Genomic DNA, 16,488 nt, shown 5'->3' with positions numbered 1-16,488 from the left:
AACTTCCTAAAATATTTTTAGTTTGTGTGTCATCATGTCCTGACAGAGACCATAAATTGACTCTGACTGAAAAGTCTCCTGAGCTTCTGTTTGGCTCTTTTAGTCGTACGACTAACAGACTAGCACTAAAATGACTCAGAAACAAAGGCTGTGTCTCCATTGGGATGAGTAACCATCACACACATGTCCCAAGATACAACAAACAGCACAATCAACAGGCATGAGAATGTGCTTAAAGCAGAAGAACTGAACCTGCAGAGAGCCCTAAGTGTGAACACCCAGTGTTTTCTGCTTAAGCATGCAGTTATGTGCAATTTATATTCCTGAACATCAGAGGATAAGAAGGATTATCCTATTACAAACACACTCCATTGGTGAGATTCGTCACATTCGCTGGAGAAAATCCTCATGGATATCCCAGCCGCTCAGTAAGTTTGTTGCGATGGAGTTGAGGCATTTTGACTTAGTAACACAACCTGAAGCCATGGGAGGAGGAGCAGTGGGAGCAACACATTGATTACTTATTTCTCAATGCTAATGAACTTAGGTTCGGTGTATGACTGTGATCTGGGTGATTCAAGGAATTATTATTGGTAAAAGCATTGGTTGAAGTTGAATTGTGATGTATGTAATGCCTACATTATCTTTACTGTTGGTCCACAGTTGTTGTAGGAGCTACGACCCAACAATTCAACAGTAAATATAATGTAGACCTCCACAAATACATCAGAATACAATTATAACCACTGCTTATAACAATAACAGTACCTTGATTCACGCAGGTCTTTGCCATTTACCAAACCCGAGGTCATTAGCATTGAGAAATGAGAAATTAGCTTGAGAAATTAATCCATGGCACTCATACAGGCTGCATATTTCTTTTGTTGCGCACAACTTTCATAGTTCTCACATTACCCATATAAAATTCTGTCATCATTTACTCACCCTCATGTCTTTCAAAACCTGTATGACTTTTTTCTTTTGTGGAACATAAAAAAATTCTTGAAGAGTGTCTCTGTTTTTGGTCAGTGCAATGAAAGTCAGTGGGGTCCAAAGTTGTTTGGCCCTCACTGACTTTCATTGTATGGTCAAAAACTCTTAAAAATATCTTCTCCTGTTTTCCACAGAAGAAAAAAAAAAAAACATAAATTTGAAATGACGTGAGCGTGAGTAAATAATGACAGTTTTATTAGAAATTAAATTAATTAGAAAAACAAATCTAGGGAAGCTAGTCAGCCTCACTAGTCTGCAGGTTGGTTATGGATGACTACTTGGCCATCCTGACCCATTGATCTCGACTCATTTGGATAAAACTAAATTGTACATGAATGTAAAGGTTTCTGAACTTAAATTTAGATTTATTCAGTCCATTTTTTCCCTTAGCACTCTTACAAATGCAACATTTTTCCCAGACACAAAAAAGTTCTTTCAGAGAGACTTATTTCAAGCGTCTAACCACATGAAAAGTGAACAGCAGCTGAGTCATTCAGAGAGATTTACAGAGCTGGTAAGTTATGATATCAAATCATGTAACAGGGTCTCAAGGGTTAAATGATCTCACAGTTACTGAGAAAAACAGTCTATGCTGTCATTCAGTATTCTCTAAAGACACTGTGCTGAAGAACATTGACTTGATTTAACGCTGATGAGATTATTAATGACTGACTGCCTAATAGTGTCAACAAAGAGGGTTTTGAATCCGACTGTCCAGTCCAGCAGTGCTGCTTTTTACAGCGCCAGTGGTTTTCAGTTATGGTCTTTGTTTTTTTTTCTATTCTTTTTTTCTGGGTTATAGGCTTTAGTCATTAGGAATAATATGGCATGAAAACAAGGCTGTGTACGACATATTGAATGCACTGCACTTCCTGCCCTTTTAGATGAGTTTTTGTTCGTGCTATATGCTGTTTCGTATGCCGTCTACTCTGACTATAGTCTGATAATGACATAAAAAACACCAAATCACCTATGTGACAGGTAAATGTGCACCAAAATACAAAGTATGATTTAATGCAAAGCCTTTGATGTTGGGATTATGGGATATAAAGCCTATTTCGTTTTCAGCCAGCTGATTTAATATTTTTGTCTTTTCCTTTCTGTCAACCTTCTTAATCACTCTTGCATTGTTATTTTCTCCAGGGGGCAGGGACAAGCGTGGCGGTCCAGTTTTAACATTCCCATCACGAACCAACCATGACCGAATACGACACGAGGATCTCCGCAGACTCATCGCCTACCTCGCCGGCATCCCTAGGTATTGACACACTTACTCCCTACTCCGCTAGAACGAGCTCTGCCCACCTTATGAACACCTTTAGTATGGTTTAAAAAACATCCCAGGATACACCTGCTGGGCATTGCCTGCTTTTCCTTCACTATCCGTTCAGACACATTCCCTTGAAAAGAACAAAGGTAACTGGATTGGATCTGGTGAATTGTGCAGTGGATGTGCCAACTGTCCTGCTGCTTACTGCCATGTCGTTTTCTTTTCTTCATAGTTGGGCGCATTGATCTGTAATTGACCTGTGAACTAGGGATGCTGTGTCTCTTCATATGTGATGTTTTTTTGTGCTTATAAAAATTGAACGAGGCAGGCCAAGTCTGCACTTCAGTTCAGTTCCTCTAAACGGCTCTGCTGAGCAATCGTTCTCTATAAACATTTTGTTTACGGAGCTTTTAGCATCTGTTAGTCAGAGCATGAGGATGGTAACTCTGGTACAGTGCAGCTACAGAGAGCAGAGCACACTGTGACCTTAATGGGTGTTTCTTCAAGTGCTGGCACTTTTATCCATTGAGTTGATTTTTATTCATTTCATTATATATATATATATATATATATATATATATATATGAGAATTTTTTTGAAATTCTTTCGTTATATAAGGGTCACAGTAAAACATTTTATCATTCCTTCATTTATTTTTGATAAAATCCTTGTATCTGTCAATTTTATTGTTTCACTCTTGTCCCAGAGTCAGATTTGAAATTTGAAAAAGCATACAAATCATATTAAAATATACCCTTAAAAAAACAAGTTAATATAAACATAAAAAATATTTATTGTGTGGAAACCTATTTATCAATCTGTGATCTTTTCCACCACGATTAACAATTTTGTACCTAATAAATATATTAAAGATTGTGAACATTTAAGTTTAGTTTACTTTGTTACCAAGCAGACATCAGTGGATGAGTGTTAAAGTATTATTTATATACTTTTGTAGTATTTAGTAATATATAAATTTTTATATTTTCAGTATTCTTTTAGTAATTTTATGTAGATTTGTCATTTGTATTAGTTTTCATTTTTTTATATTATTCAATTTTAGTAATTTTAGTACCTTATTTTAATTTTTTTATTTAGTACCTTATTTAGTACCTTATTAAAATTTATTTCAATTAGTTGCCATTGCATTATTTCTCATTTTCGTTTGTTTTTTCAATTCAAGTTTATTTGTATAGTGCTTTTTACGATACAAATCATTGCAAAGCTACTTTACAGAAAATTAAGTTTTTCCATCTAAGTTTTAAATTATATTTTATTTCAGCTTTATTTCAATCAACAAAACTTATTTCTTAATAGTTTTAGTCACTATGCACTCCAGTGTTGGTATAGTAATGCTTGAGATGAAATATGAGGCATGTTATGTGTGTAGAAAATGAACCTGTTGTGTTTTTGTGTCATAAGCTGTAATTTTGTCAAATTATGCAAAGAGTTGTGAAAATATGATTTGTGTATGTAGGATGCATAAAATGCTAGCTATGAAATTATCCTTAGCAAGATATAGGAGTCTACTGTTTTGTTCCAAAAAAATGTCATTTCCACCACAAAATGAAAGGTGAAATGATGCAAAGAAAGTGATAATGTAGAGAGAGCAAACAAATCATGTGATATTAGCAGACAGATTGAGTAAAGAAACGCAGATATAGCGCTTTACTTCTGTTTTACCCCTTTCTCTTCTCAGAATGGATTTTATAGCTGAGAGCAGCATGACTGGATGGTATATCATCGTATTTGGCATATTTAATAAAACATATTCCTCAGCCAGTAATACTGCAATGAATTTAGTCGCTCAATACTTTTAACTGATGGGAGGGGAATAGAAACAGAGATTTAGAGGGGGCACAATGGGAAGAGTGGTTGGTGGGAAAGGCAGCGTGGGCACGATCAAGAACCTGCCGCAGTTCAACCACTGCCAACAGCTCTTCCTCCTCATCATCATCCTCACTCACAAACTCTGTCCCCTGCACCCACACAATCACACCAGAGAAAGCAAAAGAGAGTGATCACTGTTACAAAGCAAATCCCCTAGAGATAAAAAAAAGACAAACAGAAAGATGGGAAGTGATGTATCATGATAAAGAGAGAGAGAGAGGGAGCAGTCATCTTTAGAGATGGAGAGCAGGGAAAAATGGGAGGGCGAGCAAGCCAGTGAGCAGGAGAGGGAGGGAGAAAGTAAGAGAGAGAGAGAGGAAAACGGTGTCGCAGTCGCACACGGCTGTGTGTGCATCTACACCTCATCATTACCAACAGCTCCTCGATTAGACACTTTCTGATGTGAAATCGGCCAGGCAGATGTTTGACTGACAGCTCACGAGACGCGCTCTGGATTTCAGAGTAATGGACTGATGCGGTCAGCAGTGCAGGTTGTGTCACAAAGCTTTTAAGACAGGTAGAACCCTGACAGATTGGATACTGAAGGCCTTCAGCTGTCTGAAAGCAGGTTTTGTGCTCATTTGATAACTATTATGCAGCTGTGCTTAATGGGTAAGCTCCTTTTAGTTCCTCCAGTTGCATTCGTGCAGCGGTTGCATTTGTTTCTTAGCTAGGAGGATGCACCATAGATTATGTAACACAAAGCGGATTAAAGCTCATATTTTGTTCTCTCTCTCTCTTTTTTTTTTCCTGTCTTCCAGCGAGGACGTGTGCAAACATGGCTTCACGGTCATCGTGGACATGCGTGGCTCCAAATGGGATTCCATCAAGCCTCTGCTGAAGATCCTGCAGGAATCGTTTCCCTGCTGCATCCACGTCGCCCTCATCATCAAACCAGACAACTTCTGGCAAAAACAGAGAACCAACTTTGGCAGCTCCAAGTTTGAGTTTGAGGTATGGTCATCTTTCAGTCTCTTACTTGTCAGGTTGTGTTGAAAGGCGTAGCTGGAGGTGGATGTTGTTGCCGTTAGAGCTCACTGTCCATCACTGCATATTCACATTTTTAAGTTTTTTTTATTTATTTTTTTGCATGTTTTGATTATTGCATGCTTTAATATACTATGATTAGTGTTGTTCTTTTAACCTGGAAGGTGTATATGAACAGTGTTAAAATCAGTGTTTTTGGTTGTGGTCATGATTTTAATTTTGAAAGAATTTAAGGCATTTCAGTGGTTGCAGATTACTGATATTGTAGATTATTCCCGCAATTCTCTGAAATACCAGGTGAAATGGCTTTTTTCGTCTTACTAATTAATAACCTGCCGGTTTGTCTGTGTCATCTGATCTGTGTTGGTGTGAGCATGTGAAGGCAGCTCTGGTCGTGTGGGAGTGTGTGGGTGTTGATGTTCTGTTTGTGTGTGTGTGTGGGGGTTGACTAGATGAATGTAAATGTGGATGCAGCAGAAATGCTTTTTCGGCATATTTCTCTGTATTTATTATATATATTGAGCTGGCTTGATTGCATGGTGTTGGTGCAACTTTGTTTTCACTCCCCAGATCCGTCAGAGTGGAAAGCTTTGTTTTTATTTGAGTGCAGTGGAGTTTGTTTTTATTTGAGAAGAAGCTTTTGTGTGTGTATTTGTTTGTGTGTGCATGCATTCAAAAAATGATGGCTCATGTTTCCTATGGCAAATTTCCTATGCAAGAGAATAATGTTTTAGATCAAATGATAAACCACCATGAATAAAACATGATAATGCATATATTTGATAAAGACCAATCAGGATCTGGTATGTTACATTGACATTATCACCTACAGGTGTCATGTCAGAATTACCGTGTAAAAAACACAAACAATAAAACCATGAGATTCTGCTTTGAGCTTCACGTCACGTCTTTGGACTCAGAAATTGTTTCTATGGCAACGTTCATAACACCAAAAAGATCAATGTGCGGCTTTGATGTGAATAACAGTAGATTCTTCACTACATCAGTTTTCTCATGTGAAATACTGAAGAAAAAATAAAGGGCACCAGGTAACCGTGTTTGTAACAGTATATTTGTAACTGAAATATGAAGAGTTAACCAAATAAATATCCTTTCAGGGGTTTACATGACTCCACAGCAGTCAGATGGGGCTTTCCAGTAAAGGAAAGTAGAATATTTTTGACATTATATGAACTCAGAAAGCCCTGTTCACACTGACAGTGATTTATTCCAGTTCCTATTGCATGAAAAACGGCAATAAAAATAAATCTAAACAGAAATATTTTTAAAACAATAACAATTAAATTACAAAACCACAGTTACAATTCAAATAAAAGCTTATTCAAAATATGAATAAATATTATAATAGTATAAATATAATAAATTAATATTATTTCATGATATTATTATTCAATAATTAATATAATAAATAATACTAAAATAACATTGTATTAGAAAGTCAGTGAGATATTCCTACGATTCTGCCAATCACCGGTGTCAGTTGCATATATTCCCCAATTTGCCCTATTTGGCCGCTTTTCTGTGATATTGTGTGTGGATTACAGTGGGAGGATCTAAAGCACTCCCTACCATCTGGTGGTCCATGTAAGTCCAAACAAGTGTTGAGCAGAACACATGATGAAATGTTTCTGGTGGGCTGGGTCAAGGAATTTGTCATAGGAACGGCTGCAAGCTCTCATCTCGCCCACTGCTCATGACATGCCACATTTCTCATAATCACTGAACAACAAATGAGCAGAAGGCAAAAAAAAGCAAATGCAGTCCATAACTCACATTATTCTCATTGCAGTTAATGGACTAATGGGCAGCGTGCTCATGTTGACGTGTGTCTGTGAAAGGCTGCAGATGCCTGTGTGGCAGCAGGACTTGAATTGATGAATAGGTTTAGACCACATTTACCTTGAATTCACAAAAGAGACCCACACCTCCGCTTTCTCCTCTTTCACGGCTTTGATGAAGCCCACTCATGCACATTTTTTTTTTTCTGTCCTCCCATCTAGTCATTTCATTTGTAGAAAGAATAACACTTTTTTTAGTCCTGTTAGAGCAGACTAATAAAAAGTGTTCAGAAATAAATGAAAGGAAGAGTGTAACTTTTCTGACTTAATTCTGTTACAGAGTGAATTGATACACACTTGTGCTCATATCAGTATTGTTAGCTAACTCTGAAATAAAAAATATTTCTGAAATAAAATGTTTAAGTTGAAGTACCAAAATGACAAAAAAAGAAAAAACTAATAAAATGACAAAAGCTACCTTCATGTTTATTCCATTTTCAGTTATCGATGCAAATGCTGAAAAAATTAACAAACAGACTGATGACAGGACATTTTATAGATTGTTTCTGCTGCATTAAATCCCTTTTCTCACAAGGGACGGAAGAAACAATATCATCGTATTCACTTACAGAACCATTTTCTCAGCTGACGGGCAATAAAAACATTGACAGCCAATCAGAATCCACTCGACTTTAAAGAGCTTGAGCAATTAATGTGGAAGATGATGTGACTGCAGCATGTGCTTATAATAAACAAAACGTTATTGTGCAATGATGTGGACCAACATGAAATCTCATTGGTCAAAAAAACATTGACGTTAAACATCAGATATGTTCTGATTGGATGTGGATGATTTGCCACGGTTTCACGTTCAGCATGAATTTGTTGCTAGACACTTAATGCATGCTTGGAGCATTGCATAAGCCAAAGTTGATTCTTTTAACAGTTTTACAAATTTTGTATACATGCATATACATTTCTGTACAGATTTACATACTACCCGAGGCTCTTTCCTGCTTCAGGTGGTTCAGAGCTGGTTTGTGTTACTGCAGTGTTGGTGGTGATGATGATAACACCCTTTCTGATGCCCTCAGGCTTCATGCTGGGAGTCTGTCTGTCTCTAGGTAGTTTGGACCTCAGGCGGTCCCAGAATGCCTGTATGAAATTAGATTTATGCCCCCGGTTAAAAATAGCACTCCCGCCTTGCTGGTCATTAACAGATTCAGGAACGGCTGCATCAATTCACGTAGGATTTAGGGCACTGGATGTTATATTGTGCATTCTAGTACTGTGCATATCGATTAATTTTCATATTCCATCCACATCCTTTCTCTCTACTCTTGCTCTCCTTTTTCTGTTCCTTCCAATCCTCCATTACACCCACTTTCAGACCACCATGGTTTCCCTGGAGGGCTTATCTAAGATGGTGGACCCATCCCAGTTGACCCCCGACTTTGAGGGCAGCCTGGACTACAACCATGAAGAGTGGATCGAGATCCGCGTGGCCTTCGAAGACTTCACGGGCAATGCTCGGCACCTGCTCGCCCGTCTGGAGGAGATGCAAGAAACTGTCACACGTAAAGACTTCCCACAGGACTTAGAGGGAGCCCGGCGCATGATAGAGGAGCATGCAGCGCTGAAGAAGAGGGTGATGAAGGCTCCCGTGGAGGAGGTGGACAATGAGGGCCAAAGGCTGCTGCAAAGGATTCAAAGCAGCGAGAGCTACGCTAACCGAACTGTGCCAGTGCCGCCAGGGCAGAGGGAAGGGCAGGGACAACCCAACGCTGACACCCAGGGCCTGGTGCCCCGTATTTCAGCCCTGCTGGAGAAACTGCACAGCACCAGGCAGAACCTGCACCAGGCCTGGCACGTCCGCAAGCTGCAGCTGGATCAGTGTTTCCAACTCAGGCTTTTCGAGCAGGATGCTGAAAAGGTGAGATCCACTTGTTTATCCAAGAAACATAAAGCAGTTACAGCTTTGCTTGCTAAGTATTATATATTGTATATTGTCAGATTTCACTGTGTGTATTTTTACAGTATTTATGGCATAATGTTGTTTTCCACCAAAAATATTTTTGACTCATCCTTTAAAAAAGGCTATTGCGGTGACAGTTAAAAAGGCACTTAAAATGGAAGCAAACAGGGCAAGACAAATACATTATAAATCCAATCACAGGAATTAAATTGTTAATAAATAACTTGATTGATATTATATATTATGTAAATTAAGCATAATTCATTTTGTGATTCCAGACATTTTAAGAAATATATGTTCTTATTATTGAGGGGAAGGGAAGAACATTATTTTAGATTAAATCTTGACTTTATCTTTCTTTTAGAATTTTTATTTAGATTATTTAGATTATCTTAATATTTGAACTATTTATTATTTTAAATACTTTTAAGTCATCCTGTGGCCCCCTTGGAAGTTTTTTGAGGCCCCCTAGTGGGCCCCTGTCCCCCTGATTGAGAACCACTGCTCTAAATTGAAGCAACCCCTGTGTTTCTCACTAATTCGTCTCAATGTTTCTCATAGTGGGTGGAAGATTTGCATGTTGCTAGGAAACCAGCAGCTATTCTTTGCTCCTGAGAAACTGGTCATTTTTATGTTTTTCTATTTTTATCAATTTCAGCTGTATGTACACAACAATGCACATACTGAAACATGCTCCCAACGGGATGCTTACATTACAAGCACACACATACATGCATTTAACCTGCTTCCTGTCAAATGTGTGCCTGACGTGTGTGATTGTTGTCTCTCTGCAGATGTTTGACTGGATCATGCACAACAAAGGGCTGTTTCTGGCTGGATACACTGAGATCGGCAACAACCACCCTCACGCCATGGAGCTGCAGACCCAGCACAACCACTTTGCCATGAACTGCATGGTGAGAAGATTTCAATTGAATTTTAACAAACGAGTAAAAATGTCACTGTCACTGCATCACTACGTAAATCCTGTTTCCTGTAATGCCCACACAGCATAAACCTAAGCGCACAGCCATTTCTTTTATTAGGATTAGACTAGGATTTTTCTTCCATTTAAGCAGTGTAATGGCGTGATGGTTTTCATTTATTCAGTAATGGTGACTCATCATATAATCAGCGATGGAGCATAGAGCATGATCCACCTAAGTGCTTCCTGTTTGGGTGGCTGCCCACCAGTTGTGGGCCCTGTTGGGGCGTCCTTTAAAAAGCCCCATTACTGTACAGAGAAGTATTGATCACTTCCTGTTTAAAGAGGCAGAAAGAGGATGTAGGCATATTGAGCTCTGGTAAGTCTTCAGATGTTGATATAAAAGTTTAATGATAGCATTAATTTACTTTTTATGTTATAAGCCAATATACGGTATTTTCCAGAACCATGTGGTTAATGGTTCATCACTGATTTTTTTTTCTCCTAATTAAACTACCAAAGTTTGAGGTCTGTATGTTTTTTTTTTAATGTTTTTCTCAATTTTTTTTTTTGTTTTGTCTCACAAAGGCTGCATTTATTAAATGAAAAGTACAGTTAAACAATAATATTGTGAAATATTATTACAATTGTTTTCTGTTTGCAATATATTTAAAAATTTAATTTATTCTTGTGATGGTAAAACTGAATTTTCAGCATCATTACTCCAGTATTCACTGTCACATGATCCTTCATAAATCATTCTAATATGCTGATTTGGTGATAAAGAAACTATTCTTCTTAGTATCAGTGTTGAAAACAGTTTTGCTTTTTAATATTTTATGTGGAGACCATGATGTCTCTGCCATTTTTGCCTTGACTGTCACTTGATGAATAAAAGTATTAAAAGGATACTCCACCCCAAAATGAAAATTTTGTCATCAATCACTTACCCCCATGTTGTTCCAAACCCGTAAAAGTTTTTTTTGTCTTCGGAACACAATTTAAGATATATTTTGGATGAAAACTGGGAGGCCTTGACTGGATGCCAAGTAAAAACAGTGTCAAGGAGATATGACGGTCATCTTGTCTATCTGCCATCAGACGTGCAATCTGGGTTATATGAAGCGACGGTAAGCGAAGAAAACAAAAATAACAAATTGAACAATTAACAGTCTCCTCTGTGTCTCTCCATATCACCGTGTGCTGCGTATGCTCTTCATCATCCGCGCCAAAGGATACAAAAAGTGAACCCAGATTGCATGTCTGATGGCAGATGGAGTATTCTGATGATGACTTTCACCTTTTATGGTCCTTGACACTGTTATTTACTTGGCAGTCTATGGGACAGTCACAGGCCTCCCGGTAATTTTTTTTGGAACGACATGGGGGTAAGGTAATGACAAAATTTTCATTTTGGGGTGGAGAATTCTTTAAAAAAATCTTACGGACCCAAACATTTTGGGAGAGTTGTTTAAGCGAGGGTTACTGGAGAGAAAACACAAAAATAACAACTTTATTTTCAACAATTTTGTCCTTTGTCAAACATGTTCTGCCTCTGTGTGTCTTCCTATATCACTGTGTGCTGAAGCATATGCGTTGTTGGGGTATTTTTCTCCTGATAACCCCGAAAAGTATCACTTTCCGCGCCACAAGGATACAAAAAGGTCTACTTTTTTTGTTCAGACATAATAACAACAAAACTTTGTCACTTATAAAATAATATAACAAATATAACTATAACCCAGTGGCAGATGGAGTATTCTGACGACGACTTTCTTACCTTTACTGGACGTTGACTCTATTATTTATTTGGCAGGCCCCCTATGGGACAGTCACAGGCCTCCCGTCTTTTCATCCAAAAATCTTCAAATTGTGTTCTGAGAGGACAAACAAAAAAATTTTTACTGAGATTTGGTTTGGAACGACATGAGGGGTAGGGTGACTTTTAATGACAAAATTTTCATTTTGGGGGTGTACCAATAAATGGAGTATCCCTTTAATTTCTTCTAATAATAAAAAAATAAACTAATGATTTCTGAAAGGGTTACTTGAGAAAAAAACATAAACTGTGTTTACTGCATACAAGGAATCATAAACTGTTTAACTGCACTCACAAGGTGATATTAAATTATGTTGTGGATAATTAAATATATTCTAAATAAACTCAATTATATAGATTTTATTTTGTCATTCATTTTCACAGCTGAGCAGGTTTTGAGCTCAGGTTTTGAATTTTGTTATTCCTGTTCAAACTTATTTTTTGTTTTTTGTTATTTTTTAAGAATTTAGTAAGTACTGTTGTTCATATTACTGATTTTTTGTTTTAAATATATTATATGGTGTTTGATTTGATTTTTAATGTTGTTTTCTAATAGCAGTGTTTTGTGAACAGTCAGTTTGAAAGCAGTTATTCAAAATGTGATAGTGTTTTGTGAAAGTCAGGAAAGCATCAGATTTGAAAGGACAAATGTGATATTGTGAAAGGACATCAGTTTCTGGTTGATACCATGTAGCTGATAATTTGTTTTATGTTATAGGCAACACATTTCTATACAAGCTGTCTGAATAAATGAAAAATAAAACACTAAAAAACTTAACGATGAATCGTTTTGTGCTGTGATTGTGTTTGGTAGTAATTTTTTTTCATCTCCCGCAGAATGTTTACGTAAACATAAACCGCATCATGACGGTGGGGAACCGTCTGCTGGAGGCGGGCCACTATGCATCCCAGCAGATCAAACAGATCTCAGGTCAGCTGGAGCAGGAGTGGAAAGCCTTTGCTGCTGCGCTGGACGAGAGGAGCGCCCTGCTGGAGATGTCTGCTACTTTCCACCAGAAATGCGACCAGGTTAGAGCGAACACTTGCAACATCTACTCATAATGATAACTGATAACAATGAGGGCTCAGAAGAGAGATCAGTGTATGTGTGATTTTTCCTAATTACTTCTGGAGCGAGAGAAAAGAGGAATGGATATCACATGCTGTTAAAAGTGAGTGATTATCAGACTTTGGCTTTGATTTATTTAGAATACCAAATAAAGCATTAGCAAGAAACTTAAAGACAAGATAAATTCAGGAAAGCAAATACAAGATCTGTCTTAAGACGTAGTGAACTGTCTTCTAAGCTCATGAAACCTCATAAGTGGAAACTCGTAAGGCTTTAAACAGATGACAGCATCACATGCAAACTTACATAGCACTCTGCACAGCATGCGCAATTGATTTAAATGGAGTTTGACGGTAGCATGTTGCTAAGCTAACAGCACAATACACTAAGCATAAAATACATAGAATAGAGAAATATTGAGTGAAACAATTATAGTGAACATATAATATAATGAAATGTAATGAGAGGTTGTTTTTAATAATCAAGCCTTTTATTTGGATTGTCAATATTCCCTCTGTCCTGAAAGTGAAATAACATTCATTTGAAAATGTTGGAAAAGCATGATATTTGAGAGAGCGCAGTAGAGAGGACAGGTGAAGCTTTTTCCCTGATAAAATATTCCTCTCACACATGCAGTGTTTTCAGTGAGATGCTATATCGACAACGATCTCTTTTCCAGAGATTTCTATTCCTTTAAGCATCACCACAACTGCCAATCACAACGAAATCTGGTTTCGGCGGTCCTCATGCATGAGATTCTGTTTGAGGAAGTTGAGGAACCAGATGCTCAACCCCGTTGTGCTCTTCATCTGTGAGGAAGAGTGAGATGAGATGAAAGACGATTTGATTTGATTTGAATTGACTTTCAGAGTGCGGCGTATGAAGCACGTCTCTCACCATGTCCTGCATTTGCCCTTATTAGTTTTAATTCATTCCATTTCTTTTGATGTCAGAGGTCTATATGGACATAATATAGTGGAATATACAATCAAATATACACATATTGTACAACATTGTGATGAGAGTTATGAGATGTACAATTTAGAACTTGCCTTTATTTTAAAGTGAATTTTTAAAGTACATTCTGTTTTAAGGTCTCGGAATGAATTTTAATGATTTTTATTTAGGGGTTCTGTTTTAGGGTTTCAACATCTACTTTAATCCCTTAAAGTGAATTTTTAAAGTACATTCTGTTTTAAGGTCTCGGAATTAATTTTCCTAATCCCTGCACAGTGTAGACGCAGTGTTATATTCTGCTAATAGCCTGAATATATTCTGCACTAAATAGAATTACATCAAATAAATACCTTATTTACAATAGAATAATATGATCAATTTTAGTCTTCTTGGCACTTTCAGATCCAGTCTATTACCTTGTGGTTGTTCATTACGGTTTCTGAAGTGTACATTACTGTACATCACAGCTTTTATTATAAGGGGTTTCAGAGATGATATTATTGTTATTCTCTAAATGTGTGTGTATCTGTGTCTTTCTACAGTATATGAGTAATGTGGACTCATGGTGTAAAGCATGCGGGGAGGTGGATCTGCCCTCTGAGCTACAGGACCTGGAAGACGCCATCCACCATCACCAAGGCTTGTATGAGCAGATCACCGCTGCCTACTCTGAGGTACAAAGTTATGCGTCTCGAAATCACTAAATTGAAAAACCGTTTAAGGGAACTGATCCCAAAGTAAATGGCACTAGCAGATTAAAGCAATTACAGGCACAGCTAAAGTGGCAATTTTAGGTCATTATAAAATATAGTGCTATTAAGAGTTGCTATGCATATAACAGTACAAATTAATTTAGACTAATAGGTTTGTACAATTGATTTCTCATCATCCCACTCATTTCCAGGTGAGCCAAGACGGAAAAGCCTTATTGGACAAACTACAGCGCCCTTTGACCCCTGGCAGCGCTGATTCGCTGACGGCTTCTGCCAATTACTCCAAGGCGGTGCACCATGTTTTGGACATTATCCATGAGGTTCTGCATCACCAGAGGCAGCTGGAGAACATCTGGCAGCACCGTAAGGTCCGGCTGCACCAACGTCTGCAGCTGTGTGTATTCCAGCAAGACGTTCAGCAGGTAAAATGCACTCACATACACATACAGTACACATATTCATTCAACTGAAAATACCCCACTAGATACACGTGTGTGGAGGTGTGGTAGTGAGAACTGCACGTGGCATTTCATAACACCCTTGGGGGACAATTGAAAAAGAATCAAGATGATACAATGGGAGGAAATGATATGAGAGGGTACTACAAAAGAAAGAAAGTAGATTCTGCATGAATAGCTGGAAAGACACCACAGGCAACTGAGCCGTGTTACCAAAGTAACTGTCTCTAACATAAAATTTCAGTAGTTAATATCAGTGAGATTTCCTGATTTTTGATACTAATTTTCATACATGACAAAACTATTTATTTTCATTATAATTTTGGTAATACTTACAAAGTGATTTTTTTCTTTATATCAAAAACTATTTATTTTCATTATAATTTTGGTAATACTTACAAAGTGATTTTTTACTTTATATCAAAATAAATGAATTATAATGGCATGTATCTTTAAGTAAAAAAAAAAAAACAATAAAGATTTCCCATATAATTATTCAATAATTTTCAATAATAATTCATATTTCATAATAAAAATAAATTCATTTTTGAAAAAAAAAATAATATATAAGAAGAAAATATTTTTTTAGTTACTAAAATAAATATCAATAATTAAAATAAATACATTGATAAACAGTAAACAAAAGGAATACTAGTATAGTTGTTTCAATATCAACTTGGTACTGAAGTAGTACCAGTACTTTTTATATCCCTCAGTGTACTGCAATGTGCAGCAGACTTTCTCTTTTTTAAGATTTACAAATTCATACTTCTGGGCAGGCTTTAGTTTAGCATGTAATTACTGTTACCACTGCCTTTAATACAGGAGAGAAAACACCGCCGCAGCATCTTGGCTTAAGTTCTCGGGGATTATAATTGTTTACACACAAACAGAAATAGTCATGCATAATTTAAAGTCAAGGATAAGTCGCTGCCATAACGTTATACTAGGAATCTCTCTCTATTATACATTGTGTTCAGAGGTTTAGGGCCAGTTTATTGGTGCAGAGATTGAGGTTTTCTGCAGCGAGGTATTCGACCAGGAGAATGCAGAACGGCTAATTTTGTGGCTGAGGGAAAGTGTTGCCATGGAAACCACTATTCATGTGCTGGGGATGCGAAGAGAGGCAGAGAAGGGAGAGCTAGACTGTGAACGACACCTTTCTGCATATTTTTTTCTGTCTTGGACCCTGCAGTATCACCTGTCATGGTACCTTGTTTGACTCCCATTACTGTAAAATTTATCTGACAGGACACATTCTCACCTAGAGAAGGACTGGACAGCTCTGCTGCTGTTTCACAAATTAATAAAAAATTTTCCCCTTGTGTGCATTGTGTGTGTGTGAGTAGGTTCTTGACTGGATTGAGAACCACGGTGAGGCGTTTCTCAGCAAACACACAGGAGTGGGGAAATCTCTGCATCGCGCTCGAGCCCTGCAGAAACGTCATGAAGACTTTGAGGAAGTTGCACAGGTTCACCTCTCTAAAATCTCCCCTTCCCCTCAGGTTTTATTTGAGCAAGCTTCTCTGTATTCTTCCATGCATAAATTAAGTCTAAAGCACAGCTGATAAGGAATCACTAAACATAATATAACACACAAGGTTTTGCCCAACTACCCATTTTTAACAGTGCT

At 37.5% G+C, this 16,488-nt stretch overlaps 1 protein-coding gene across 1 annotated transcript in view; it reads left to right on the top strand.

Moving 5' to 3' along the window:
* The window catches only part of LOC109050369 (triple functional domain protein-like), a 97,282-nt gene that overhangs the window by 44,886 nt on the left and 35,908 nt on the right, over positions 1-16,488 (top strand). The window contains 8 exon segments of the mRNA XM_042777022.1: positions 2,137-2,251; positions 4,915-5,107; positions 8,330-8,872; positions 9,709-9,831; positions 12,496-12,687; positions 14,227-14,358; positions 14,589-14,819; positions 16,205-16,327. Of these exon segments, the coding sequence (XP_042632956.1) occupies positions 2,137-2,251; positions 4,915-5,107; positions 8,330-8,872; positions 9,709-9,831; positions 12,496-12,687; positions 14,227-14,358; positions 14,589-14,819; positions 16,205-16,327 (1,652 nt within the window).

Source organism: Cyprinus carpio, chromosome A19 (genome assembly GCF_018340385.1).
Source record: "Cyprinus carpio isolate SPL01 chromosome A19, ASM1834038v1, whole genome shotgun sequence".
NCBI classification, from domain to species: domain Eukaryota; kingdom Metazoa; phylum Chordata; class Actinopteri; order Cypriniformes; family Cyprinidae; genus Cyprinus; species Cyprinus carpio.
Note: the sequence above shows the minus strand (reverse complement) of the source record. Positions and strands in the feature narration are given on the sequence as shown.